The 11,602-nt window shown below is 35.8% G+C and overlaps 1 protein-coding gene and 1 pseudogene across 1 annotated transcript; both read right to left on the bottom strand.

Moving 5' to 3' along the window:
* Positions 1 to 3,698: 3,698 nt before the first annotated feature.
* LOC149116972 (uncharacterized) lies at positions 3,699 to 4,679 on the bottom strand (annotated as a pseudogene).
* A 4,037-nt stretch (positions 4,680 to 8,716) lies between these two features.
* On the bottom strand, positions 8,717 to 9,763 carry LOC149116973 (uncharacterized). Its single transcript, XM_089279062.1, has one exon. The coding sequence runs from the start codon at positions 9,656 to 9,658 to the stop codon at positions 8,717 to 8,719; it is 942 nt and encodes a 313-aa protein (XP_089135188.1). The 5' UTR covers positions 9,659 to 9,763.
* Between the last annotated feature and the right edge of the window lie 1,839 nt (positions 9,764 to 11,602).

The following is an 11,602-nucleotide window of genomic DNA, read 5'->3' on the forward strand; positions in this document are numbered from 1 at the left end:
TGTTAAGTTGATAAGGTGCGATCAATATATACAGCAAAGTTAAATAAAAATAAAAAGTAATCAAACCTTGAAATGACACCTTTTCGAGTCTTTCAAATAATATTGATAATTCAATATTGCGATAGGGTTTCATTACAGATCAAATTATTCATCTTAATGAATTATTGCAATTTGGAAATTAAAATCTGTTTAAAAAATAAAATTTTTAATGGGGCTGATGAAAAATCTGCTTTCCACTTATTGCATCATGCTGCTATTATTTCTAACTGCAATTTCTGTTTAACAATTATGGGCATCAAATTTCTATGAATGATAATTATAGCCGACTAACAGTTTTTAGAAATCGAGAAAGAGTGATCTACGAGAGTGTAAACAAGTAATAGTAAAGCAGGGTTTTCACAAACAAAGAAGGACACAGCAAAGCCGGGTAAGCATTCAAGGTCGCCGTAGACGATTCAGTTCCACAATCCTCCATCAGATGACACGTAATTTTACTGATCAAAACACTGCACGACATTACATTTTTGAGGAACTATCTCTCGGTGAAATGAGAAAAAGTAACAATATTGTAGACCTCTAGCCGGCCTCACACTAAATAAAAAGCTGATAGTATACGATAGTTCAGCTAATCACATGGCAGCTTTTGTATTTATATACTAGAACATATTTCCGTTCGTGTTTCTATAACTTGATAGAAGCAAGCATGTTTTTCATGTCTTGTTTGGTTAAGTTATTCCCGTGACTTTGTGATTCATCGTTCCTCAGCTATTGCTTCTTTTTATAACATTATTTACGATATTGGGAATTATTATCACTCCTCGTCGTATTTTTTATAGCACAACTTCCTAACGAGAGCCTTTATAGTGGAGCTCCGGTGGCCCGAAGGGCCGCCAAGCGGAGCCCCATACCCATATAGGAAAGAAAAGGAAACCCGTGAATGGATTTTCTCATGGTTATCATGGCCAACGGTAGTGCTCCTGGGCGTGTACGCACGACGGCGACGGCGACGACGGAGTCGTGCAACATGGCGACCATACTTCAAATAATAGGTTGACAGGGACATGCAGACCTGATTTACAGTGTCCTTCTTTGATATTAGACATACATGTTATGACCAACTGACATCTGTCAAAACAAGGTATCCGCTGATCAGCATCACGTGACCATATCGCGGGCTCAAGTTTAGAGCTCATCGAGGTCACGTGTTTTTTGGAAGTTTACCGCTGACCAAGTGCTGTTTTTCGATTGGATCGTGGGTTCATGTCAGGCTAACTTGTTGAAAACAGGGCAGGGTTGTTTGGAAGCAGGTTAACGCTAACCCAGGGCTACAAGTCAACCGCTTTCACTGCTTTTGTTTTGTGTTAAAACTCACAACAGAACGCCAAGATACAGAAAACCTCACCACAAAGTTACAAAACTCAAATCAAAATTCTACCTTATCCTGGGTTAGCTTAATCGGGCTCTGAGCAACCCGGCCCAGAAGCTATGCTTTTAGGCTGGCCTAAATCTATATATTACCGTGCCTTATTTCCATTATCCTCCAAGAGTAAAGCAACGGATTGAAAAACGACGAAGAAAACAATATTACAACACAAGGATCACAATTTTTTCCAAGCCCCATGAAGCTCCCTACAGCAATACAACAGACTAAGGGACTTTACTCAGTAAAAATGTTGCAAGAATTTACAAAATTGTGAATACAGATATTTTGTATTTTTCTAGGTCAATTTAATTAAATCTTTTATAAATAGAAAACTATAAATGGTTCTTATTAAATGTTTCTTTCTCAAGTAACACGAAACAGATCCCGCGATATTTAATTGTTGAAAAGAAAATATAATTGCCTTGATAGCAATTCATGCAAGGCTTTTTGGCTTCTTTAACAGTGTTTTTCTGATGTTTAATTTTAATTTCATAATTTCTTCTGTTTCCTGGACATTCCCTGAGCACAATGTTGTTACCTTTTAACATACCTTTTAAAAAATATAATACATTTAATATTTTACAAATTCTGAAATTTACGTTTGGTATTAAGTGTAGGCAGGTAGGTAGGTATGCCATTTGCAATGTTTAGAGATAGATATTTAACATTGCCGAGAAAGAAATCATACAACATAGTAAACATTACAAAAAACTTTGGGGGTGTTCAGTTTTAATCATAACATGTTCTTAATAGTATAATGCTAATTATCGTCAAATTGCATTATATTATAATTGAAAGAGTATTTAATTAAAAGTCTCTACAAGCGGGCTAAACGAATAGAAAACATAGATTTCCACCCTGCACGAGGAGACGATATACAACGGTATGTTCTCGGTCTTTTTATCTTTTGGATAAATATAAGTGAAAATAATAATAACATAGCGAGAACATGGATGGACTTTCAAACTGTCAATCTATAATTTTTGGAATGGTTCTTGTTAAAATTAGTTCGCTATAACACATAATAGGTTGTGAGAAACCCACTTTGCTGAAAACAAACACTTTTCAAGAATCACTCCGCCTTGAATAAAATGCGGCATGCTAGGAAAAGAAAACATTACAAAGCTTTCTTTGTTTTGCTTATGATGGCAATTCTAGCATTTAGGGCCTAGAAATAAAGAAATCAATTTGTTCAGTTGATATTGTGTGGTCAATACAGCAAACTTAAATATACAAACTAATTAAACCCTTCAAATTAGTTATCGTGTTTCCTTGTTCTACAAAAGCCCTGTAAGGCTCTCAAATAAAACTGATTAATTCAATATAGCATTACAGATCAAATCATCCGCCTTCGTGGATGATTACAATTTTGAACTGAAGTCTTTTTTAAAATTTAAATTTCTTATTGGGCTAATAAGAAATCTGGTTTCTACTTATTACTTAAAGTTAGTTACCGTTATTCCTAACTTCAATTTCTATTAACGGTTAAGGGCTGAAACTGTCCATGAATGATGGTTGATAATCAACTATCACGGGAAGAAATCAAGAACGAGTGAATTAATTGTATAACTGAGCAGCCTCTAACTTCAAATGACTATTTAACAATTAGACCCGTAGCTCGCAAGGGCTACGGGTCAATAGCCCATTCGGCTTCGCCTCATGGGCTATTGACCCGTGGCCCTTGAGGGCGAAGGGTCTAATTGTTTTAGTATCACCCAACTAGCCGGACAGAAAAGATAATAATAAAGTTAGCAAATGCAAGTTGAAGAAATATTTATTTGGGACTAAAACGAAAGAAAGCGTCACGCTCGATGGCGCCAATTTCGCTACTCGATGACCGTTACTAATAGTCCCCTAGTAGCGTAGCCAATCAAAATGCAGGATTTGCATTAGTCCACTAGTTGGGTGATACTAATTTCTATTAAATCTCTACCTTTTGAACTATTAAATCACATTCATCATAAAACACATAATGGGAGTGTTATTCATTTAATGAATCTAATTTGATTATGTTTATTTAGTGTTTTTCTTAAGTTTTCCACTCAGTTTAAAATGAAATCTTAAAGTGTAAAAGAACAATTGTTCTTCATAAACGTTAGCCTAGGAACTGGCCTCCAAAGATTACAAGTTTGTTACACGATTTCTGTTATCAGTTCTAAATGTAATTTCTCTAGTGATCAGTTACTACATTCTCATGGCTGTGTGACTCACGTTGTACTGAAATATATTTATGAAACAAAATGCTCATTGCACTTCAGCTTCTGTTTTTTTAATATTCTCTTTTTTTGGCATCCGCCAAATGTTGTATTATTGAAATAATTACGTTTCTTTACAACTGAGGTTCCTTAAGATTCTTCTAACGCTATCTCTGATTTCCTTTATTCTCCAATAATAGAGTAAGGGATTTGCAAACGACGAAAAAAATAATATAGCACCGGAAACATTGAAGGCCGCTATCGATGTCTTAGTCCCAAAAACGTCCGTAAGGTAAAGGACTAAAAAGCAACACACAAAGGGAACGTAACTCAATAAAAATAATGCAAGAATATACAAAATTGTAAATTAAAAACAGACTTTTTGTATTTGTCGATGTCAATGGCGTTTTGATTTGTTTGTATTTGACTTTGATGGTGACGTATGATTCGATAAACCTTGAAATAAGAGAAGACAGTGATTACAAAACAAAGAGTCGTACCAAAAACAAAAAAGGCAGAAAAAGTACTGAAAAATTTTTTGTGTCATACCAATTGTACACGTGGTAAGAAAAAGACGCAATTAGCAAAATTGCAGACGTCGTATAAAGAATGACGATTCGACGCACTGTAAGAAGAGATCTTCGACTCGTATGCAGCCATATTTCTACAGCTATTATTGCCATGACGACGACTGTCAGGGAAAAGAAATACCCGGAAACGTTTGCGGCGACTATTGCAGCAATACAGGACAGGTTTACGCTTCCTGTCATTTCCCCCATTTTGTACAAAACATAAAAGGGTTGAATTAGTAACCCAGTAGTGCAAAAGTCTGTGAAGGCCAAACCAGCAAGAAGAACATACGATGGAGTCCTGACACACGAGTTCTTCCAAATTGCCGCCAAAATGAGACCATTTGCTACCATTGTCATCGGTGCCAGAAGCGAGGGAACAACACAGGTTGTAAGAGGTACCTGGTAGTAAACTGATGTGCTCTCGGTGGCGTTTAAAATGGTAAAAGGGGAACACCCAATGTCCAGTAATCGCGACGAATTGAAGGCCATTGCTTACGTTGAACTCTCAGACCATTCCATGGCGAATGTTGTGCAAAGAATTTTCCCTTTTCCGACAGTGTCTTCGCGACGGTTGTTGCGGATGTGATAATTCTCACTCATTAATAAATCATTTGCACACAAGAAACAAAATCACGCACCTGGAGGAGTTTTATTCGTGAAATCAAACTAATGTCGAAGGACTTTTCAATTGTGCTCGTCTGATTATTTCACATTCACTTTAAAAGGTCCCAATTCAGGAAAAATTTAAATATACACATTTGTATAAATTTTTTACCATGGCAACTCTTGACGATTCTTTTCTTTTTTCGGTGCAAATCAGAAGAAATGAGAACCATCTATCTGCTTTCAAAATGCGCAATAGAGATGGTTTAATTGGTTTAAAATGTCTGCTGATTAAAAAAATAGCTATTAAAAACAGCATCCTCGTAAAAATGTTTTAATTTTGCACACCCTCGGCTGAATTGTATAAGTGGTTTGAAAGCTCATAGGAAAAGCTTACATTAAAATATTTATATTTTTTATCCTTCCAGGAAGGCCGCAAAATGTTGAAGCGCTTTTCCCATGAGTTTCAAAATTAATTCGCATTTGCCTTATTTATTTATTTATTTTATTTTTTTTGGATTACTGGGCTTCGTGCATGATAAGTTTAAAAATCTAGCGCCACTACTCATCCAATAAGAAAACCAACCCCTCATGACACTTTTTCCGCGCTTTGTCCCGGCTACACATGTATATTTAACAAATTGACTTCAGTGTTTTATGCGTCTGTCCTCTTATCGATGATAAATTGCGTCATAACATTGTCAAAGTGGCAGTAATATCAATTTATCTTCGAAAAATATAAATTTATCTTAGAAATTAAGTGCCAGTTTTAGTGCTCGTAAAGGATTTTCTAGCAATTTAGAGGTATAGTCAGTCGATTTGTCAATGTACCTTTTAGCAAGATATTTCACTGCTGTTGTGAAAATGCTTTAATCCAAAATATCTTCCAGCAATGTGTTTAAAATACAATTTGTTGTACGTGTTTTGTACTTATTCCACGTACGTTCCTTTCTTTTGGTTAAGAATTGGTGCCCTTTAAAAATGCTATTTAAGTACCTTTTATTTCCACGCGTGGGTGTACCTACTTAAGCTTAGAAGTCGTCTTTAAGCAAGCAATATCGTAAGAGGTAATAGATGACTCTGATTACATCGTCGAGTACATTGTCGGGATTTCATGGACGATTACAAACGAACTCGCGCGAAAATTTTCCAATCGATAGATTTTTTTTCAATTTGTACTGCAGTCAGATACTGAGTCACTTGTGTCAGAAGTGCAAAAAAAATTTGGGATAATCGACTTCGTTTCAGAGCTAAAGCGTGTGGAAAAATACCCTTATTTTGAAAATTGGCGCACGTAATTCAGCATGATCTCTAGGGGTTTATAGTTAAAGATATCGAAGGTGAGTCAGCGGAGGCAAACGATCTTAGTCATATTTTGTAGAAGTGGGTCTGTTGCGTAAATAACTCCAAATTTTGCCAACGTTTTCACAAAAATTAACCCTTCAAGAGGCATTTGAAACCCCCGCACAGTTAAACGAAGAGCTAAAATTAACGGAATTCGATGGTGCATTTTGCAAAAAATTCAAACTTCTAATCGATAGATTTTCTTCATTTTTTCGCTAAACGTAGAAAATCGGTAGAGAAAATGATCCATCAAAAGAAAATAGCGGTCACCGAACGTCCAAGATCGTTAAATCTAGGCAAAGCTATAGGAATTGCCATTTACCCTATCATTGTTCATTTTATTACCTAGAGCGCGCATCGATACAGGACGTGACGTGTGAATTTGCGTGCGTAGTAAGGATGCGCAGAAACAATTAGCGCTTAAAGTCATTCCCCAGTATTGCATTGCGCATCCCTACTGCGCATAATTTCACGCGTGATTAGCGCGCGCGCATTAAAAAATGGCGGCATTTTCTTTACAGCTGGACCTCGCCATAGAGGTAAATCGTCATTTTCTCGCAAACGAGTATGGTGACCTATCATTTTTTTCTGTTGTTTTAAATTGACTAATACATTTCTCTGTGTAAAATAAATATGGACCAATTCTCAGTGTAGAACAAAAAGCAATCGTCGGAAACGTGAATTTAGCAAGCAATCGTAACTACAATCATGGTGCTATTATAAGGATTTATATGGGTATAAACAAGGTGCTTTTGCTCCTAAACGAACATGGGGACCCCTCATTTTTATTTCAAAATTTAAGTTCCTGTAATATAAACAATCGATACGGAAATTTTCACAAAAATCTCAGTGCAGGTTCTATTTCAGCGGAATGACCTTAATGTGCGCTCGGGTAGCCGTCTGAATTAAGAAACTTTTTAACGGCAAAGGATTCATACGCACGGGTTAAAGTTTTTCATTTGATAAACTAATGCTTTAGTAATTTTTGTCGATCTACTTATTCTCATGATATATTCTTTGAGGCCATTTCCCTGAAACCGGCTTTCGAGTGATACTTAGTTCTGAAATTTACGAGCTTTGTATTTTTCTTTTGGCTTACATCAGTACGTATGCTAACTGATCTCGTTTTAGAAATAACATCAGGCTCAAATGAACATTATATTCTCATAAAACACCTTAGGAGAGTATTATTCACTTAAAATAAAAATTTCTTAAACTTCATTGTATTTTTTTCTTGGTGAACTTTTAAAGTTTTTTTTCCTTCAGTTGTTTTTAATAAGAAATGAAATCTTACAATGCAATAGAATAATTGTTCTCCATGATACGTTAGCCAAGGACTGGGCTTCCACAGATTTATTTCTTTATTGCATGTATATAGTTAGGTTCTTTTTTAATTATCGTAATTATTCATCGTTAGGAATTTTTAAATTATTGTAATTAATCTTTTAAATATATGTTTTATTTATTGTACGGCCGATGTTGTTATTGTAATTTAGGCGAGGGCCACAGGTTTGTCAGTCCCCGACTGTTAAGTGTTTTCCCTCGATATCGATAAATAAACTTATTATTTATCTGTTATTTATTTATTTGTTTGTTTGTTTACTTATCAAACCGGGCAACCGCACAAGCAAGATAGTCGCGGTATTTTTTATGTTTGGTTTTTATTGATTTCTTCTTCCTCTTGGATGGAGAAAGGGATGATACCTAAAAAAAACCTTTGTTGCACGTATCTTCATCTTTAGGAGGCGTTATTCAACAAATTAGTCTTAACGAAGTCCACAAGGTCAATGAAAGTAATTCTTAAAAGTAATGAACCTTTTGACTCAACACTGAACTAGACTCAATTGCTTTGTCTTGCTTAAGTAAAAAATTCTTATCAGTAAATGTAAATCGAATTACGAACTTTTGACTTGCTTTCTCTTTTTCCGTCACTAAATAAAAGTTCTGATTGTTAAGTACTCCCTGACTGGATTTTTTATTTATTCGTAACATCCTTTCTTGATAATGCACTTATAATTATTCAATAGACCAAATTTCCACAGAGATTTTAATTAAACAGCATCACGTGAACATGTCAAAACTTGACTGAAAGTGCGTATTTGATTTGGGCAAACATCGGGCTTATCGCAGATATCCTTCCCTAGCAGAACTAAGATTGCATTCATATCGCTTTGCAGTACAAACTTTTAAAATAAAACGATCACACACGAAGCCATCATCAGACCGTGTAGTTTAGAGGATGCTCGGTAGGTTTCATAAATTCATAAAACTGGGCGGCTGGAGCGATTCCCCTTCTGACTTGCTGCATAGAATAAGTTTCTCTTTTCTAAATAGTTATACTTTGATTTCCTGATAAGAAGATTAGACTTTTCAGCAATTTGGATACTGCGCTAGACAAACACAAAGATAAATACATCTAAAACTGAAGGAATTGAGTGCCGTAAAACCAAAACCAACCACTTACTCACCAATTAGACTACTCAGCCAATCTCAAACCGCGGTAAAACCAAAACCAAGACCAACGTAATTGTCTAATTACTTTCGACACTCAAGTGAAAACCGCTCTGTTATTGATATCATTATGATCCCTCTTCGGTTGCTTCACAACAGAAGTTTCTTACGATTCCTCTTATCTTATCTCTGAGTTCCTCTATCCTCCAATAGTAAAGCAAGGGATTCGCAAGCGAAGAAGAAAAAACAATTACCGTGCAAGAATTCATGGAGACCCTCGCTAATTTAGTGCTTAAATAGCCCATAATATTAATTACTGCAAGATTGCACACGTAGGGAACGTAACTCAGTAAAAGTATTGCAAGAAGATAAAAAATTGTGAAAACAGACTTTTTGTATTTGTCGATGTTAATGGCGTTTCGACTTGTTTGTATTTGACTTTGATGGTGGCGTATGATTCGAAAAACTTTGAAATAAGAGAAGCCAGTGATAAAAAAACAAAGCGCTGCCCCCAAAAAGAAGACAACAATAAATGTACTGAAATATTCGTTTGTATAATACCAGTTGTACATGTGACAAGCATTCAACACAATAACCAAAACTGCAGACATGATATAAACAATAACGACTCGACGCACAGTAAGAAGAGATCTTCGGCTCATATGCAGCCATCTTTCTACAGTCATTATTGTGATGACGATGACTGTTAGAGAGGAAAAACAGTATCCCACGAATTGGAGGATAACACCAGCAATGCAAAACATCTTAACGTTTCCTGTTAAATCCGCCCATTGGTACACAGCAAAAAATGGTTGAGTTAGTAACCCAGTGCAAAAGTCAGTGAAGGCCAAACCAGCAAGAAGAACATAAGATGGAGTCCTGAGAGACGGGGTCTTCCAAATCGCTGCCAAAATGAAAGCATTTGCTGCCACTATCATCGGTGCCAGAAGTGAGGAGATAATACAGGTTGTGAGGTTTGCCCGATAGTAAAGTGAGGTGCTTTCACTAGCGTTAAAAATGGTTAAAAAGGAACACCAACTGTCTGGTAATCGCGAAGAATTGAAGGCCATTGTTTGCTTTGACCTCTCAAATCGTTTCACGGCGAATGTTGGGCAATGAAATTTCTCGTTTCCAACAGTGACTTCGGGATCGTTGTTGCGTATTTTTTGACTCACTCAAACGGCTTATCGTGTGACACTCAGTTCGTACATTATAGACTTTATTTGACGTGGGTGGGTATGACAAGTAACATGTTTGCTGTTGCAAATTGAGCCAATTCATACAAACAAAATGAAACAAACAACTTCAAGCACCTTTTGGGCGGTTTTATTCATAAGTCGACCGTAGTGTTTGTTTCATTTTTCTCGTTTAATTAATTCGCATCCATTTACAGGAGTATAGTTCTAAGGTGTACTTAACTCGATTTAGGGAAACAAATACATACGTTCTTTATTTTCTTCTATGGGAACATTTGGCAATTCTTTTCTTTTCGGTTCAGATCAGTAGAATCGAGAAACAGCTGACTGGTTTCAAACTGTGCAACAAAGACAGAGTTTTTAGCAAACAGAAATTAATAATTTTGTACACTCTAGGTTAAGTTGGTTACATGTTTTTAAGAGTCAGTGTCAGTAAATATCAGATATGATCATCAAAATCGCGGACACACAAAGAATCGATTTCGTTCATACTTTCTGTATAGATAGACCCTTGTGCAAAAGTAAACAAAAAAAGGTTAGTTTGTTCCAATATTCATTTTTGTGAGAGTAGCTAAATAAAAACCGCTGAAATTATTGAATTCTGTCATGTTCATGGCTTGTCAGCGAAAGTCGAAAATTAACTTTGAATTTTCCTTTGCGGTTTTAACAAATCGACCTCAGTTTTTAATGCGTCTGTCCTGTTATTGATCGTGAATTTCGTCAAAACATTGTCAAAGTAGCTGTGGATCCACGAGGAGACAGCCTAGTGGATACGCAGACTACTTTGGCAATGTTATGACGAAATTCATTGTCAATAGCAGGACAGACGCATTAAAAACTGACATCAATTTGTTTTTTACGATAACAAGTTGTCAAATTGGTCGCTCTCGCTCGTTGACGCATTGCATAAATTATAAATTCATGTGTTTGTCCGCTTATTGACAATAAAAATTAGCCAATGAGCGCGTGAAAATTTCTGCAGTTATCGTAAAAAACATTATAGTTAAGGCCTTAAAAGTAACTTTGAATTTTCTTTTGCAATAACATTATAGCGAAGGCCTTAAGCAATTCATTGACAACGTGAAAAGCAGATATTCTCTTGTTATAAATGTTTTATGAATTTTTTCTCGAAGACACCTTGCGGCTGTTTTTTAATAGCCCTTTGGCACCCTAAAACAATTGTCAAAAAACGCCTTTCGGTAAGCGAAGAAAAATCCAATAACTTTATTGAAGATGTAGTTTAAGGATAGACGTTCACAGATATAAGTGAGTTCAAGTATGACGTTTAAGGCAGACGGCAAACGACAAAGATAGCCTCTGATTTTTTATTCGTTTTTTCTAATCGTTAAATAAATGACACAAAAATAGAAAAATGTCTCCTACTAGTTGCCGCAAATACAAATATTTTCACTCTACCGTACAGACAGCTGAAGACAGACGGCAAAAGTATTATAAAAGTATGGACACGTTCACATAACTGCGAATTTCTCAGTTATGATTGATTCAATCCAAAACCAGTATGATAGATTTCATGCTAGTCATATAGGAATACTTTTCACCAAATATCAGAAGAAAAGTTCTAACTGAATATGGCAGCTATACGAATTGCTTAATTGTTTAATCAATTAATTAATTTTATTTATTTTATATCTTGATTGTGAGATTAGATCACAAGTTTATTCCATTTCTTTTCGCGTGGTGATCACTTCCTAATTCCCATGATTGTATGACTCGCGTAGTGATATTTTTGACCAAAAAAATGTTCATCTCATTTCAGCTACTGTGTGTAAGCATCACGCAAGAGTTATGGTGCGGTTT

Source organism: Orbicella faveolata, unplaced genomic scaffold, assembly GCF_042242905.1.
Source record: "Orbicella faveolata isolate gen_17 unplaced genomic scaffold, um_ofav_v1 contig_12, whole genome shotgun sequence".
Classification (NCBI taxonomy): Eukaryota; Metazoa; Cnidaria; class Anthozoa; order Scleractinia; family Merulinidae; genus Orbicella; species Orbicella faveolata.

Coding starts and splice junctions, on each gene's coding strand:
- LOC149116973 (XM_089279062.1), bottom strand. CDS start 9,658: ATGGCCTTCAATTCTTCGCGATTACCAGACAGTTGGTGTTCCTTTTTA.